The sequence below is a fragment of the Pelophylax lessonae genome, assembly GCF_965119305.1.
Source record: "Pelophylax lessonae genome assembly, chromosome: 2".
NCBI classification, from domain to species: domain Eukaryota; kingdom Metazoa; phylum Chordata; class Amphibia; order Anura; family Ranidae; genus Pelophylax; species Pelophylax lessonae.
In genome coordinates, this window is record NC_138769.1 from 21,829,910 (window position 1) to 21,848,995 (window position 19,086).

General features: G+C 45.9%; 1 protein-coding gene across 2 annotated transcripts in view; it reads right to left on the reverse strand.

Annotated features, from left to right (window-relative positions):
* BOC (BOC cell adhesion associated, oncogene regulated) overlaps window positions 1-19,086 on the reverse strand; it is a 136,158-nt gene that overhangs the window by 74,540 nt on the left and 42,532 nt on the right. For both annotated transcript variants that reach the window (XM_082245049.1, XM_082245050.1), the window contains exon 2: window positions 975-1,123. In XM_082245049.1, coding sequence (XP_082101175.1) covers window positions 975-1,089 — 115 coding nt within the window. In that variant the 5' untranslated portion in view covers window positions 1,090-1,123. The remainder of the gene's footprint in view (window positions 1-974; window positions 1,124-19,086) is intronic.

Below are 19,086 nucleotides of genomic sequence, written 5' to 3' on the forward strand. Positions count from 1 at the left end.
TGCCAGACCACTACACTCTCTCAGATTACTACACTGTGCCAGACCTCTACACTCACTCAGATTACTACACTGTGCCAGACCTCTACACTCACATTGCCACACTGTGTCAAGTGGCTGCACTCACTTCAGGCTCTACAATTTGCCAGGTTACTTCACCGTGTCTCACTGCTACACTGTGCCATACTTCTATAATGTGTAACATTGCTGCATACAGCATCAGACAACATCCTTCCTCCATCCCTCCCGATGCGGCTTTATACGGATCTCATTCAGCATAACTTAGAACAATCCCCATACTCCATCCTGATCACATATAGACTTGTATGTTATATGAAGACACTCACAGGGCTGATCCCATATAGACTTGTATGTTATATGAAGACACTCACAGGGCAGATCACATATAGACTTGTATAGTATATGAAGACACTCACAGGGCTGATCCCATATAGACTTGTATGTTATATGAAGACACTCACAGGGCGGATCACATATATACTTGTATAGTATATGAAGACACTCACAGGGCTGATCCCATATAGACTTGTATGTTATATGAAGACACTCACAGGGCTGATCACATATAGACTTGTATGTTATATGAAGACACTCACAGGGCTGATCACATATAGACTTGTATGTTATATGAAGACACTCACAGGGCGGATCACATATAGACATATATAGTATATGAAGACACTCACAGGGCGGATCACATATATACTTGTATAGTATATGAAGACACTCACAGGGCGGATCACATATATACTTGTATAGTATATGAAGACACTCACAGGGCGGATCACATATATACTTGTATAGTATATGAAGACACTCACAGGGCAGATCACATATAGACTTGTATGTTATATGAAGACACTCACAGGGCAGATCACATATAGACTTGTATGTTATATGAAGACACTCACAGGGCAGATCACATATAGACTTGTATAGTATATAAAGACACTCACAGGGCTGATCCAGACAGCAGACGATGGAGAGTAACCAGCAGCAAACCGCGCAGAGTTCTGGAATTCTTGGTAACATGGTGATTCCATATACAGTAGCGCTGTACTGCGATCTCATCCACAGCGAGCTCCACTTCACCTGGCGTGCTCACCTGTAGAGGAAAAAAAGAGCAGATCCATCAGAGACCATGTCCACCGATATTGTGAGAGCCAGAACTACACACTGCCAGACTTCCATCATACATCCATCATCTATGGATGAAATATTAGTTATTTTATATATCGCCAACATAATCCATGGAGCTGTACAGGGAACACTGAACCAGTCACACCAGTCTCTGTACCAGAGGAGCTTACACTCTAATGTTCCACCACAATCACACTCTATTATTTTACATTGATATAACTCTGACATATACCGCAGCACTGTACAGAGAACACTGAGCCAGTCACATCGGTCTCTGTACCAGAAGAGCTTACAATCTAATGTCCCCACTATAGTCACACGCTATTATTTTACATTGATACAGCTCTGACATATACCGCAGTGCTGTACAGAAAACACTGAGCCAGTCACATCAGTCTCTGTACCAGAGGAGCTTACACTCTAATGTCCCCTCCCCCCACAGTCACATCAGTCTCTGTACCAGAGGAGCTTACACTCTAATGTTCCACCACAGTAACACACTATTATTATTATTATACATTTATATAGCTCTGACATATACCGCAGTGCTGTACAGAGATCACTGAGCCAGTCACATCAGTCTCTGTAACAGAGGAGCTTACACTCTAATGTTCTACCACAGTAACACACTATTATTATTATACATTACTATAGCTCTGAAATATACCGCAGTGCTGTACAGGGAACACTGAGCCAGTCACATCAGTCTCTGAACCAGAGGAGCTTACGCTCTAATGTCCCCCCACAGTCACACTATTGTTATTATAAATTTATGTAGCTCTGACATATACCGCAGTGCTATACAGAGAACACTGAGCCAGTCGCATCAGTCTCTGTAACAGAGGAGCTTACACTCTAATGTTCTATCACAGTAACACACTATTATTATTATACATTACTATAGCTCTGACATATACCGCAGTGCTGTACAGCGAACACTGAGCCAGTCACATCAATCCCTGCACCAGAGGATCTTAGAATCTAATGTCCCCCCACAGTCACACACTATTATTATACTAAATACTTTTTATTTGCAGTGGAACTACAACTCCCAGCATTCACATCCACCATGCTACAGATGATTCCAGCTTCAAATCCTAAAATAAATCCCATTAACCTTCCTAGGACTATTTCCCGAAAACATTTAAAAGTTCAAATCTGTTTTTTAAAAAATAAAAAAATAAATCCCAACCAATCAAAAACGTCCTCAAAACCCCTTTTCTGATTCTTCTTAATAAAACTCAAATTACCTAAAAACTCTCGTTCAAAAATTCCCTTTTTTTTTTCTTGTCATATTCTACTATCAAAAATCTTCAGCTAAAACAAAAAAGAAAAAAATACCCTTCTGCAAGTTTGTACACAAATCCTGCCGGAGAAAGCTTTGAAAGTGCCTGGACGCGGGGCCCGGAGCCGAGGAGGCTGAGGGTCCACAAGACCTACTTTGGGTGGATAAAAGTCCCCTTTATGCCATGTTCATAATGGAGCCGGGCCCAGCTGTTTGGAGATCTTAATACCCATCCCACCAGGTTAAAATAACAATTTCCTGTGAGTGGGGGTTTGGATGGCCCCTGACCCCCTGGGCCCCCTTTCTCCTTCCCCCCCCCTCCCCCGATCCGGCCTCAGACAGGCCAGTAAATCAGTCTCAGGGGGGGAGTCATTAGCAGAGTGAAATTAACAAGGCCTGCAAAAGCAGAGAAGGCCATGGGGGCCACAGGGGGGCCCATACACACCATTGCATTACAAATCGCTTTTCCTTAAAATGTATCATGCCCTGTGTTACAATGTGACGCATGAAAAATAGAACAAAGTTCTTTATTTTATTTTATTATTATTATTATTATTATTGTTAAATATTCAATTATTTTATTGTATTCTATTTTATTTATTATTTTTTTATTATACATTAAATTTATATTATATTAAATTATTATTAAATATTCTGTTATTTTATTGTATTCTGTTGTATCTATTATTAATTTATTATTATATATATATTATTAAATATTCTATTCTTTTCTTTCATTTCTATTTTATTTAATATTATTTTATTATAATGATATATTATCATCATCATCATCATCATCATTATTATTATTTTTATTAATAAATATGCTATTATTTTATTCTATTCTATGATGAAAGTTATATTGTGTTTTTAGTGTACTGACCCGGGAACTCAGCACAGGGATGGTGGGAACCCCTCATAATGGGCACAGCAGGTGTACAGACCCAGGAACTCAGCATAAGGTTGGTGGGGACCTCTCATAATGAGCACAGCAGGTGTACAGATCTAGGAACTCAGCACAGGGATGTGGGGACCCCTCATAATGGGCACAGCAGGTGAACCCCTCATAATGGGCACAGCAGGTGAACTGACCCAGGAACACAGCACAGGGATGGTGGGGACCCCTCATAATGGACACAGCGGGTGAACCCCATTAATGGGTACAGCAGGTTTGCTGACCCGGGAACTAAGCACAGGGATGGTGGGAACCCCTCATAATGGGCACAGCAGGTGTGCAGACTAAGCACAGGGATGGCGGGAACCCCTCATGATTGGCACAGCGGGTGTACAGACCCATGTACTCAGCACAGGGATGGTGGAAACCCCTCATAATGGGCACAGCAGGTGTACCCACCTGGGAACTCAGCACAGGGATGGTGGGAACCCCTCATGATGGGCACAGCAGGTGTGCCCACCTGGGAACTCAGCACAGGGATGGTGGGAACCCCTCATGATGGGCACAGCATGTCAGCAGACCTGGGAACTCAGCACAGGGATGGTCGAAACCCCTCATAATGGGCATGGCAGGTGAACAGACCTGGGAACTCAGCACAGGGATGGTGGGAACCCCTCATAATGGGCACCGCAAGTGTACAGCCCCGGGAACTCAGTGCAGGGATGGTGGGAACCCCTCATAATGGGCACAGCAGGTGTACAGAGCGGGGAACTCAGCACAGGGATGGTCGAAACCCCTCATAATGGGCACAGCAGGTGTACAGACCCGGAAACTCCGCACAGGGATGGTGAGAACCCCCCTTTATGGGCACAGAGGGTGTACAGACCACGGAACTCAACACAGGGATGGTGGGAACCCCTCATAATGGGCACAGCAGGTGTACAGACCCGGGAACTCTGCACAGGGATGGTGAGAACCCCCCATTATGGGCACAGAGGGTGTACAGACCACGGAACTCAACACAGGGATGGTGGGAACCCCTCATAATGGGCACAGCAGGCACAGAGAGATATCACCAATAGAGTCCATGAGATTGTTACGTGATTTTCTCGAGATTTTGCGTGTCAAGCTTAGGGCAACTCATTGACTTTGGCCCCTCTCACATTACGCAATTTGGAATTGCGGACAAAACGTGCAAAGTTTGTTCAGTTTCCATTATTCCTATTGGCACCTCAAACGCGGTGCGATTCTGCCGTGATTGTCGCGCGACAGAAATCCGTGGCAACCGCAGCAAAACGTGCCTTTAAAAATCCAAGTAATAGGAGTTTTTTTTGGGCAACAAACACACACACAGGGCAGCCCATTAAAGTAAATGGGCTGCCCTACGCACAGGATGCTAAATCGCACAACAAAAATACGTAAATGGTCAGTTATGGGGTTGTCTGATGCGTGTTTTTCATCCAACAAAATCTCCTTCTCCTTTTTGGGATACAATTTTAAAATGCACATTTTGCCTTGATTCCCACACGATTCTGTCGCACAACAATCTCAGCAGAATCACACTGCATTTGCGTGTTGCGCTTTTGTCAGTCATTTTGGAATTGCCAAGATTCTGCCAGCAATTACAAATCGCGTAATGCGAACTGAGCCCTTAAACATATGCGCGGTGTATCCGACGCAAGTAAAGGCAACTTTATCGACCAAAGGGTTGAGAGTGGGATTGGACAAAGGTAAAAAAACGACATCATAGAAAATCCGAGAACAAAATGGCGTCCGCTGGAAGAGACAAGTCCACTTTAAAGAGCAGCCAAGTTTCCAGAGGCAGATTTTCAGCGCCTCTCTCCCTGCGTACCCACCGGAGAGCGTCCTGGCAGCCGTTCCCGCAGTTGCAGGCCCAATCCCTCCTTGCTATGGGGCTCTGTTTTATCTCAGGGCGGCTATTTCTGGCACGCAGACCAGCAGCAGTACTGTCGGTGGGAGGTTGGACACTTTCTGACTGCGTGGAAACTTGGCCGCGACCTCCTGCGTCTTGTGAGAGTTCCTTTATTATTTCATTTTTCTTGATTTTTCCTTCTTATACTTGGCAGCTCAGCCTAAACAAGCGATACAGAAACGTTATTGGCGACGCTACGCCACCCATAATTCCCCCGTAACCTCTTCGCTGCCGAAATGGAAGATGAAGGTTAAACCTGCAGGGGGGGAATTGATAGAATATATAAATAGGCTATCATTATCGATATCATTATTCGGTATCCTTGTTCAGTGTCGACCTTTGGGACCACATACCAAAGTAACATTGCAAATAAGCCCAGTACTTTGAGGTTCGCAAAAATTTACAGCGGCAGAGCTTATAACTTCAAAAGTTAGAGTGAGAATGAACTTAAGCTTGACCTAATAAGGCCAAATGGGTCTATGATGTTGACCTAATATGGCCAAAGGGGTCAAGGACATTGACATATTATCAGGAGTAGACAGGCAACTTTCAGCCCAGGGGGCAAGTGCAAACCCAAGGTCCATGGTGCGGTGACTCGGCCCGCTCCCACTTTCCCTCTCCTATCCTCCTCCCTACCCTCCTTCCAGGCTGAAGCTCCGCTCCTGGTTCGCTCTACTCACCGGCTGAATCCCGGTTCCCGACCTTACCAGCAGTAGGGAGTTGGGGGAAGCTGGGACAGCTTGGTTGGGGCTGGCCAGGGGGAGGAGAGTCTTCAGTGGGGCAATAAACTGGGCTCTGCTCAGACACAGTTTTTACCATCCATGCATTGGGGGGGGGGGGGAGAGAGGCTTGCGCTCTGTCCTTGTATTCAACCCGCACTTAGTAGGTCAGCGGCAGGGACTTTTTACTTCTCTTCACCAGGAATCCTTTAGGCATGTCTGTAGCAGAAGTGGTGCAGCCTTTTTATGGGGCATCAGAGCGGCTCAGGGGGCAATTGCCCCCCTGCCTCCTGGCTCAGTCCTCCCCTGCATATTATGGCCTCATGGGTCTTTGACGTTGACCAAATATGGCCACATGGGTCTATGACATTGACCTTATATGGCCACATGGGTCTATGACGTTGACCTAATATGGCCACATGGGTCTATAACATTGACCTAATATGGCCACATGGGTCTATGACGTTAACCTAATATGGACACATGGGTCTATGACGTTGACCTAATATGGCCACATAGGTCTATGACATTGACCTAATATGACCACATGGGTCTATGACGTTGACCTAATATGGCCACATGGGTCTATGACGTTACCCTAGTATGGACACATGGGTCTATAACGTTGACCTAATATGGACACATGGGTCTATGACATTGACATAATATGGACATACGGGTCTATAACATTGACCTAATATGGCCACATGGGTCTATGACGCTGACCTAATATGGCCACATGGGTCTATGACATTGACCTAATATGGCCACATGGGTCTATGACGTTGACCTAATATGGATACATTGGTCTATGACGTTGACCTAATATGGCCACATGGGTCTATGACGTTGACTTAATATGGACACATGGGTCTATGACATTGACCTAATATGGCCACATGGGTCTATGACATTAATCTAATATGATCACATGGGTCAACAATGTTGCCCTAATATGGCCATTTAGCCATATTAGGTCACTGATATCGCAAGCATCCCCATGTCTTTGTGTAGGTATAACTGTGGGGGCAGAGAAGGCCACAGTGGATTGAGTGGCAGTGGGTGGGACCAACAGCTTCCTTCCGGGTTCATTCAAAACCAAATTTGGACCGAACCCGAGCTAGTCCTTATTGCCATGATCATGTAATTTCAAAAGTTGTTTTATATCATTTGAAGGACCCATTTACATTTTTTTAAGTGCATGCATGTGTGAAAAAGCTGCCAACGCACCCTAACAAGGCAAAAGTCTGCAATGCACAACACTAATGCCACGTGTTGCAATGTGCTGAAAATATGGATGTGTTGCCCTAGTGTAGTGGAGGGCCATTCAAAACAAGTGGAACTGGAATGCATTAATTAGGATGATATCTGGTGATCCTGCCATGAAGGTCCTTGTTCAGGCACTTCCTGTTACAGAGTGACACTGCTCTGTTCCAGTCTCCCACTAGAGCTCCTGTGTTGTCACCCTTTCAAATACTTCATTGATGGTGACTACACACAGCTTTGCTTGAGATAAGCAGCACTGAGATGGGAAAAAGGCTAAAAAGGAGTATCTTGTGAACAAATATGGCAACTTTTGATATACAGTACACAAAGCAAACTATAAGTTTATCCATTTAGGGTTTAGATCTGATTTAAATAACTGTAGCAGCCGAACAAATTCTCCCATCAGAATTTTCAGAACAAAATAAAGTTTGCTACAAGCGTCACAAAGTGGATTTTGGACACTATAATGAAGGAGTTTTACAAAGTTGTGTTTCTCAGAGTAGTCGATAATAAACGACCTCTGGACCCAGCGACTTCTTCCCAGAAGAATTTTGTGGCGTTGCACAGATCTGCGTTATGTCAGTGGGATTACCTCCAAAGATATTGGAAATGGGAACACGCAATCCATCCTTTGGCTGTCATGGAGAGGAATGCTACCCCTTACAGCTGCTCAGCTCCCACAGAGAGGCGTAAATAGGGTGAGTGGGCGAAAAGAGGAGACTGGACAAGCCGGGAGGAAAACCACAGAAGACAAGGAATAGTCTACAGATTTAAAGAGCTTCTCCTCTTATATGTATTTGATTGTCTTACTCAAGTAAGGATAGCCTGTACAAAAGTGGATACTCATTCTTTAGAGTGGCCATTCTCAACCAGGGATCCATGGAAAGCTAGAGTTCCTCCAAAGGATGCTAGAGGTTTCTTGAGTTTTGGCTGATTATCCTCCTATATTGTCTTACTCAAGTAAGGATAGCCTGTACAAAAGTTGATACTCATTCTATAGAGTGGCCATTCTGAACCAGGGTTCCAGTTCCATGGAATGCTAGAGTTCCTCCAAAGGATGCTAGAGGTTTCTTGAGTTTTGGCTGATTATCCTCCTATATTGTCTTACTCAAGTAAGGATAGCCTGTACAAAAGTTGATACTCATTCTATAGAGTGACCATTCCATGGAATGCTAGAGTTCCTCCAAAGGTTGCTAGAGGTTTCTTGAGTTTTGGCTGATTATCCTCCTATATGATGTTGCCGGCATAATTCCAGGGCCAATACCACTTGGAATAGGCAGCTGCAGGACATCAATGATCTTTTTAGCTGGGTGTAAAGGGGGTCATTTTCTCCACCACTGTAAAAGGGGCATCCCTCCCACTGGCTACCAATATAAGGGGGCATTTTTCCCACTGACCCCCAATGAACTGGTTGTAGCAAGGGTTCTCTAGAAGCTAAAATTTATACACTGAAGGAAGAAGCTGCTCTAGAGAGTGCCTCATGTCATAGCAAAGGCAGACCTCAGGGGCAATAGTGGACAATGATGCATGTTGAGGTCATGATGGTCATCAAGGACTACTGACTATTGACCAACCACATCATTAGCCAACCACCTGGATGCGAAATGTCAAATCAAGTAAACTGCCATGTACCTGCTCCTAAGTTCCCCACGTTAATCTGCCTAGCACCCACCTCCTTACATGCACAATACTAATACAGCGTATCAAGAACCCATTAAATTCTATGTACATCCACAGTTCCTCCTTGTGGAGCTTGCAATATAATATCTTCACCCTAGTCATACAAATACAGTACATACATACATGGTTTAGGACCAGTTTTATCAAACACCCATTTACCTGATAATATATTTTTGGGCTGTGGGAGAGAACATACAAACCCCACATAGAAAATGCCCCTTGTGGGTTTCACACAAGAGTGCTGACCATTATACCCTGTATAACAATGCAATCTGCTCAGTTATCCATCAGGTTATACTGTACATCAAACTTGTTGGGCCACAGAACCCTCAGCGACCAGCCTGACTTCACCACCACCATTGTCTACTGCAGAGGACAACGCCCAATCTACACTGTGGGGAGCTCTGCCGAAGTGGAGAGTAACTACTACCACCAGCCAGGCCACAGACTTCCCCACCATCATTGTTTACAGCAGAGGGCAAGCTTTAGATCTATACTAACGGTAGAGCTCTGGTGAGGTGGATAGTGACTATTACTAACAGACAGGCCACAGAGTTCTCAATGACCAGCCTGGCTTCACCACCACCATCATTGTCTGCAGCAGAAGACAACCCCAAACCTACATTAAGAGGAGCTCTCTTGAGTGGAGAGTGACTACTACCAACAAACATGTGTTAGTTTCCTGAGCATAATAACTAAATTGTATATTCAAATGCCTCTTTGATTTGAACCTATGATTTGCCTAAGCAGGCCCTGGGAGTGAAAGAAAAGCCGTGAGTAACCTAAAAGTTGCTGGAGTCATAGCCTGCAGAGAGCTTTGGCCTCCTCACATGACAGTGCTAATTGACCCAATGTTGTCACATGGAGGTAGCCACATGCTTCTTCATACTCAAAAGTACTAGGTTCTTTGGCAGGGATGGGGAGGTATAGGCTGCTGGGGATGGACAGGCTTTAAGCAAACCTGTTGATTAGCTCTGAATAGGCCAAGCAAAGGTTTGCTTTAAAACCAGGACTTGGAATTAAGAAATGAAAAGAAAGTATGAAGGAAGGAAACGCAACCGGCGCCAACGGAAAAACAGTGAACAGATTAAAGGAGAGCCAATGGGTACGATGGCATGGGTATGGAGAGAATCCTGCCAGCTCCATCTTGGCACTGAATGAGCCAGACATCAGTGTGTAAAAGGATATATTCTCAGTCGCTCCAGTTCCTACCGCAACAATCAACCATTCAGCTAGACCACCAAGGAGCAGGCAGAACCAGTGACCCAGCCCAATCAGGAAGAGAAACCATTTTATGGCCCAAGCCAGTGATCCAGCACCAAAAAAAATCAAAAAAATTGTAAAAAAGGAAAAAACAACTTCCAAGCAAGGACTGCAAAAAGTCCAAAACTCTCCAGCCTCACCCCATCTCTCACAAAAAGTTGTTTCTCATTCCCGAAACTTCAAGATTATTTTAGCGTAAAAAGTGTATATAAAGCTTAATTCTTTTTAACATTTCAGAAGGTGAAAAGTAGACCCTGACCAACTTCTGTAGCATGTCTGTGATCTCTGACCAACTGCTTTAAAATGTCAGTCGTCTCTGACCATCTACTGTAATGTGCCCAAAGTCTCTGATTGTAAGTAGCATGCCAGTAGACTCTGACCAACTACTGTAGCATGCTAGTGGTCCCAGATCATCTCCTATAGCTTGCCTGTTGTCTCTGACCATCAACAATAGCATGCCAGTAGACTCTGACCAACAACTGTATCATGTCTGTGGTCTCTGATCGTCTCCTGTAGCATGCCAGTTGTCTCTTACCAACTACTGTAGCATGTATGTGGTCTCTGACTATCTCCTGTAGCATGCCAGTTGTCTCTGACCATCTCCTAAAGCGTGCCTATAGTCTCTGATGTGCACACACGGGCCCCCTACAACATAAACGGTGCCATCTTGGTAGGAGGGGTGGATGGGCGGCACATAGAGGAACCAATCCATCCATTTATCTCCTGCCATTGCTCAGTGCCTGCAGGAGGAGAAGTGAGCATTCAGCGGCAGCAGGAGAGAACATGGACAGTTTGGTTCCTCTATGTGCCACCCAGCTGTCCCTTCTATCCAGGCAGGCAGCCCTGGCCTACTGGGCAAATGCCCGGTGTGCCCTATGGCCAGTCCGGGCCTGATCTCTGACCATCGTCAGTAGCATGCCAGTAGACCCCGACCAACTACTGCAGCATTCATGTGGTCTCTCACCATCTCCTGTATCATGCCAGTCATCTCTGACCATCTCCAGTAGCATGCCCATAGTCTCTGTCTATCTCCTGTAGCATCCCCATAGTCTCTGTACATCTCCTGTAGCATCCCCATAGTCTCTGTACATCTCCAGTAGCATCCCCATAGTCTCTGTCCATCTCCAGTAGCATCCCCATAGTCTCTGTACATCTCCTGTAGCATCCCCATAGTCTCTGTCCATCTCCAGTAGCATCCCCATAGTCTCTGTACATCTCCAGTAGCATCCCCATAGTCTCTGACCATCTCCAGTAGCATGCCCATAGTCTCTGACCATCTCCAGTAGCATGCCCATAGTCTATGTCAATCTCCTGTAGCATCCCCATAGTTTCTGACTATCTCCTGTAGCATTTCTGATTACTTTGACAGCTTTCAATAGCATTACATTTACCACAAAGTGTGTGCAGCCAATTGGTAATGTTGAGGACCTTACTTAAGGCCTTCTTAAAGTTCACCACAACTGCACTACTCTTTTAAAAGATTAGATCTACTTGAACCTCATTAAAGGCCAAAGACCAAATGGAATATAACCTAAAATCCTGTGGCATGTCTGATGACTTTGACAGCTTTCTATTGCTGTAAATTTATCAGAAATTATGTGCAGCAGCCATTTGGTAATGTTGAGGACCTCACTTGAAGCTTCCCTAAAATTTGACCACATCTGCCCAAATCTACCCAAGCTTAGATCTACTTGAACATCATTAAAGGCCAAAGACCAAATGGCATATAACCTAAGCTGGTGATCCAAATACAAAAAATAAAACCCAAAAAAAGAAAGAAAAAACAACTTCCGAGCAAGAACAAGTCTACATTTTGCCAGAAGAGCTCCAAGCCCGTTCTTTACCAAAAAAGGTGTTTGTCGTTCCCTTCTCACGTTTATCATATTAATCTCATTCAAGGCTGAGTAAAGACCAAACCACAATGAGAAAACTTTTTAAAAAGGAGGGTAAAGCTTGTTTTACAGTCTTTTTTTATATTTTTCTCTTCTTTTTCTGTCTGTTCTTTTTAATTTACGTCCCTTTTGCTCACTATCAACTCGACTTGACAAGCTTGCTTAATTGGATAAATTCGGCTCTCACACTCCTTCTGAGATGGCCATGAAAGTGGAGGCATTAGGGTGGGAGAATTAAGGGGGAAAACTGGTTTTAATAGCAGGGTGGTGGTTGGTTTGTGGGGGGGGGGGGGGGGGTTACGTTTTTCTACATGAATTCCATCTGCTTTTTTTCCCTCACTGCCATTGACGAGGGTTCTTGAATATTCATGAAGGCCTTCTCTCTTCTCTTGGACCCCCAGCTCCCCCCCCCCCCTTCCTCGTGTCCCTCTCATAGCACCAAACAATGCCCAATCTAAAGGCCCCCCCCTCTATGCATTAGACAAACACAGGCAGTGTCAAGTGTGAGGAGGGGCTTCAACTGCCAGTCATGCTCCAGACCTACAATGGGGCCTAGAGGCCTTCAATAACACACTGCATGCTTTCCATATGGGGGCTGAGTAACCCATGGAAACCCTAACAGGCAGAACGAGGCTTAATAGAGTCTCTATTCATTGTAATGCAGCGAGCTGGCTCAAGAGACTATTGCCCCTCGGGTCATTTTTCTTTATACCTATCACCCCCCTCTCCCTCCCCTCCACTTCTATTTTTTTTTTCCCCTCTCTCTTTCGTTTTATTGAATTGGAACAAAAGGCCGAGGTTGCTTAAGGGTCCCAATCTGGAGAGGATCGAGAGAAAAGATGATGCTTGGGTTTTTTTTTTTTTTTTGGGAGAAGAAGGGAGGGGGGGGGGAAATAAGGGGGCCAATTTTTTTTTTTTACCCCTTAAAAAAAAAAAAAGTGAAAGTTAAAAAGCATACAGAGGTGCCAGCTGCCTTGACAAAACCTAGAATGGCCGGGGGACCGCAGGGTTTTTCACGGTACAAAGGCCTGGCATGGAAAAAGGTTAATTTGTAATAGAAAAAAACAGCTGCTTAAAATGAGAAGGCTCTCTGACCACCCTCCACGAAGCCGTGCTGCTCCAAGCACTCAACAAGCCAAGAAAAAAAAAAAAAATAGCTCTTGCCAGCCTAAGCAATGGCGACCTCCACCACCCACCAACCCCCCCTTCCAGTGAAAAGACTCCGGGAAGCTTTAATAGAGTGTCCCTGAGTACTTCATCTATTACAAGTGTCATGGAATCCACATTTCTGCTCCTCCTACGTGTTTTGCCTGATTTGCCCTGAGCTGACGAGTAGAAGGTGCCCACGGAGGAGCCAAGATGGCTGCACTGTGCTGACCCTGCCATTGATCCCCCCAAAGTCAAAGTTCAAGAGACTGAGATATAAGAATACATAAAAGAAAAAGAAAGGTGGTGTACTTAAAGTATTGGACACCCCGGGCTGCTCCAAAACACAAAATTTATGTTCTGTAATAATTTTAAAAAAATGTAATAATTAATAATGGCTAAAAGAGAAGTGCGAGAAAATTGCACTTTTCTGTTTCCTCACATTGTTGGTCAGAAAAGTGCTCGTTATGCTGGTTGTCCGTGAAATGCCCAATTACATTGTTGGTCAGTGGAGAAGGGCCCCCTTAGGTTGCATACTTGCCAACTGTCCCTTTTTTCTTGGGACAGTCCCTGGAAATAGGAGCCTGTCCCAGGTAATTTATATTGTCCCTGGAAGCGCCTGTTAATCGGGCTGCCCATAAATGTTACGCAGAAGTAGTGCAGCTGAATGGGAGAATTATTCCAACTCTGCTACTGTGGCCTTAAGTTTGAAATTCCCTTTTTAATTTCCTGCAATTCTCTCTATATTGAGTAGACTCTATAATCTGATAAGTAGGCGATATTAATGATGCCGAGTGGGCGGAGCTTTAGGGAAGTGGGTGTGGTAATTGATAGCTGTGCTGCAAAGTGTCCCTGGAAATTTTTTTTAAATGTTGGCAACTATGAGATTGGTGGTCAGTGGGAAGAATGCTCCTTACATTGGTGGTTGGTAGGAAGAATGCTTCTTACATTGGTGGTCAGTGGGAAGAATGCTTCTTACATTGGTGGTCAGTTGGAAGAATATTCGTTATATTGGTGGTCAGTAAGATGAATGTCTCTTACTATGGTGGTTGGTGGAAAGAATGTCCCCTACACTGGAGGTCAGTGGGAAGAAATCTCCTCCTTACATTGGTGACCAGTAAGAAGAATACTCCTTACATTGGTGGTCAGTGAGAAGAATATTCTTTACATTAATGGTCAGTGAGAAGAATGCTCCTTAAAGCGGAGTTCCGGGCACAAAAAATATTTTTTTTTTGTGCCCCTCCGCTAGGTATGCCTCACCTGAAAAGGAATTGGATAGTTATTTTTTTTTTTTTGTTTACTCACCTTTTTATTGAAGATCGTAAATACTCACCTATGACAGCTTCCTCCTCCAGCGCCGAGGCTCACCCCGTCACTTCCTGTCTCGCTAGGATTCCTGGGAGCTAAACGTCATAGCTCCCAGGAATCAATGCGCCGCACCGGCCCCGCTCGTCATTTCCGGGCGACGCCGCATTCCCCTGCTAAACAGCTTCTGGGCATGCCCAGAAGCTGTTTAGGAATGCGGCGCCGCACCGGAAGTGACGAGAGGGGCCGGTGCAGTGCATTCTGGGACACGAAGACGCGGAAGAAGACAGAGAAGAGGACCGCGCCGGCTTCAGCTGCCCACAACAGACAATGGAAACGCTGTGGAAGAAATTTTCTAAGTAAGTATTTCTTCTTACAGGTAAGTGCGAACCGGGACAGATCAGAGGCTAGCCATTGTGGAATGTACTAGCCCTGACTGTCCCGGGGGTATGTTCAGAAAAAAATTGTTTCTCTGCCCGGAACTCCGCTTTAAATTGGTGGTCAGTGAGAAGAACGCTCCTTACGTTGGAGGTCAGTGGGAAGAAAGCTCTTTTACATTGGTGACCAGGCAGAAGAATACTCCTCTCATCTCCTTACATTGGTGGTCAGTGGGAAGAACGCTCCTTACATTGGTGGTCAGTGGGAAGAAGGAGGAGGACACACCCAAAGAGCTCTCTCAGAGAACCAGCCCTTTTCAAGCCTGGGCCTTGCTTGCTAGCTTGGCCCAGGAACAATGCCTGATCCTGGGGGAGGCCCTGGGAGGGATCCCCCTGATGACACGGGGCCTAGTGAGGAGGAGGTGGAGGACCTGTCTGTGGGTCCAGGCCCTGGTGAGAATGCGGATGTCTTCAGCCAGAAGGTTATCAATCGTTTTAGGGCGATTGGGAGAGCTGAAGAAAAACTTAAAGTTTTGAAGGCTGAACATAAATCCTTCAGAGCCAAATACTGCCAGGCCTGGAGTAAAAATCGCACAGCCATGAAGCCTGAGCTACAGGAATTGGAAGATAAGGTAAAGAAACAATCTTTATTACTGGAAAAGTTGAAAGATAGAAGCGGAGTGTTTAAAGAAAAATTTGATAATGAGAGGAGATTTGCCAGCCAAGCATCAGCAAGTTCTGTGGATCAGCAGCCTCAGTTAATGGATGACCAGGCTCCATCTGCCTCTGCACCTCTCCCCCCATGCCAGAACTGGGAATCGCCAGCGGCAACCAGCCAGGGGGTTGAGAGTGGGCATGGATCCCTGACATTTATCCAGGAGATGGAGTCCCCCCTGAGAGCAGATAAGTTTGCATTCACTGATGATCCATCAGAAATCCCTGTGGATGGGCAGAGGAGATACAAACCAGCAAAGCCAGTACTGGTGGAGAAATCCCAGTATACCATGCTGCCATCCAACATGTGTGCCCCACCTGCTGTAGTGGATGGTGTCCCAGGTGAGAAGGAGCTTTGCCTACAGCTACCTATTGGAGATTCTGCTGTGAACACAACCAGTACAGACATGCAGGGAAAATCCCTGACCGTGAAATCCCCGGACCATCAGGTGAATGTGGATGGACCTGCATCTGACACCCCAGACATGGATTTTGCTGGTCTGGCTGAGACCAGTAGTCCCTCTGAAAGCAAAATGGCTGCCAGCTCCAAGGAGTCTGTTTCACTTTCACCAGAGCTTCCCAGTGTTTCAGGGCTGATTGCTGGTGGGGGAGGGGATCAGCATGCTGCTGTTTTGGAATGGAAGCAGCCATGGAAGTTACCTGCAGTGTTTTACCTGCTGCTGTGCTAGAACTGAATTCCATTTCCACAGCTGAAAACCCTGTCCCAGTGGAAGAGAAGATGACAGCTGAAACTCTTACCAGTGCAGCACCAACTATGGATTCTGCTGTGAAGACAACAAATATCCCAGCAAGTATTAAAAATGACAATAATCATAAAGCAATGAATGTGGTGGGTGGTGGTGAAGGGGATAATATTGCTGGGAAAAATAGAAATGACATTTCTCCCCCTGCTCAGCAGAGGAAAGATTTATTGATTGTACAGATCAATCCCGGATCTGTACAATCGTTATCTGTTATGTCTGTGTCGGATGTTTCAAAACAAACTGATGGATTTTCTGCTGGGAGGAATGTTGGAAGCTATGCTTCAGCTTTGGGGAGTCGCACCAGGGTGGGTGGTGGGGATTTGGTTAGTAATCGCAATTCAAGGAGGTTTGTTGGGGGGTTGGTTAGTGGGTATAGGAGGAGGAATGTGGTTCAGTTGCGGTGGGAGGGCGATGGAACGCCGCCAGTAAGGGGGAGAGTGGCCGAGTTGGTCTTGGAAATGGGGTTTAAAGCCTGTGACATTTTTGCTTTGATTTGCCCGGTGGGAAGTTATGAATTTGATTTGTCGTTTGTGAAACCTGAGAGTTTGGATCTCTTTTGGGAGAGATTTAGGAGGTGCAAGGGCCTTCAGCAGTGGAGTGGTTTGGTGCCAAAGGTGATTTCAAGACAGCCTCTGATAAAGTCGGTGACCATCTTGGTGCGTAACGAATCCATACCAGAGGCTGATTTATTAGTATGGCTACGCCAATATGGCGAGGTCCTCACTCCACTGCGGAAGGTCCTTGATGAGCATGGGATATGGACAGGGGCCTGGACAGTGTCACTAAAATTGGGGGTGCTGGGCGATGTAGTTCAGCACCTTCCCTGCTCAGCCTTTCTGGGTAGGGATAGGCTGACCATTTTCTACCAAGGTCAGCCTAAGGTGTGCAATAAATGTGGTGATAAAGGCCACTTTGCATCGTCCTGCACCCACAAGAAGTGCTCACTGTGCCAGGATTTAGGCCATTTGGCCAGAGAATGCACCCAGATTCGGTGCAATTTGTGCCAGCAGCTGGGTCATCCATATAGCCAGTGCCCAGAGGCACTGCATAACTTGCCAGGATTGGAGACTGAGCTGCAGAGGCTTGATAAAGAAGATGAAGCAGCTGAAGTTAGAGAGGAAATTGTTGTTGCCCCTCCTGTGTCTGTTGTGTCAGATTCTGTTTCCCCTAGTGAGGTGGTCCCTGAGTCTGTCCTTCCTGTGTCTATTGTGTCAGATTTTGTTTCCCCTAGTGATGTGGTCCCTGAGTCTGTCCCTCCTGTTGTTCCTACATCTACTGTGCGTAGATCCTCCAGACTAGCGGAAGCTGCTGGGGGGGCGGGTATAGTGGATCTTCCCCCTCGGCCTACTCCACCTCCAGTCCCTGTCTCTCGACACCGCAAACGCGGCCAAGAGGGTGCAGGGGTGCTGGATGGTGGTGGGGTCGATGGGGTTGAGGGAGGGGTGTCCATGTCCCATGTCTCACCCTCTGTTGTGGAGGATTCGGATGAGGAGGGGTGGGAGAGGACAAGGAGGAAGAAAAAGAAAAAGAGGAAAACCAGTAAAGCGGTCGTTTCCTCCTTACAGTTAGAGCCAGGAGGGGTTCCTCTTGGCAACACATTTTCGGTTTTATCAGGGGAGGAGTTAGTATCCAATTTATCCACTTCTTTATCATCTATGGATGAGGGGGAGTCACATAGTGTAAAGAGAGCTGTTTCGGGTGATGAGAGTGTGGTGGAGGTTAAGAAACGACTACCCCAATCATCCTGATGGCAGTGCCCGCTCTGATAAAGGTGGCGACCATTAATGTCGCCAGCGTGAAATCTGCAAGAGCTCGTGATATTGCCTTATTTTTGCTCAGTGAGTTTGATGCTGAGATTTTATTTTTGCAAGAGACCTGGCTCAATACTTTGGCCGATGTCCATCTAGCAAAAAGGGAGTGGAGATGTGGTCCCTCCTTTTGGTCTCTTGCGGCTGAGCCTTGCAGCGGAGTTGCGGTTCTTTTTAAAACCAATATGGTAACGTGCCGGCGGATAATTGAGGTAGAAATGGGGAGATGCATGGTCTTAGACGTCTCTGTTAGGGGGCAGGACCTGCGCCTCATCAATATCTATGGACCGCAGTCAAAATGGGACAGGAAATGCCTCTTCACAAAGATCAAGCCCTTCCTTTTTACATCCCAGCAGGTTGTCTTTGGAGGTGACTTTAACACCATAATTAGGCCTGAAGACAGGAGGGTCTCCATAGACAGGCTGGGTTATGATAGCGTTTTTCTTAGAGATATGGTTAGACAAGCAGGCCTGGTAGATGTGCACATTAAGCACTGCCCTGGCAGCACGGGATTCACGTTTCAGAGAGGGAATAGTCAGAGTAGGATAGACAGGTTTTTTTTAAAGGAGAACTCTGCTTTCTCGGCTCCTGAGTTGAGGGCGGTGGAGTTCTCTGACCACTGTATGCTGTCTGTGACTCTGAATGCCTCGGACACTCCACCCAGGGGAAGGGGTACCTGGAAACTGAATTCGGCTCTCCTGGAAGATGTAGAGGTAAGACAATCCTTTGAGGATTTTTTTCAGGCACAGGTTTCTATTCTGGACTTTTGCAGCAGTAAGTCAGAGTGGTGGGAGCTTGTGAAACAAAGGGCGATTGGACTTTTCAAGGCCATAAGTAAGAAGAAGCAGCTTGGTATGTATATTGCCTACCAGCATTTGCGG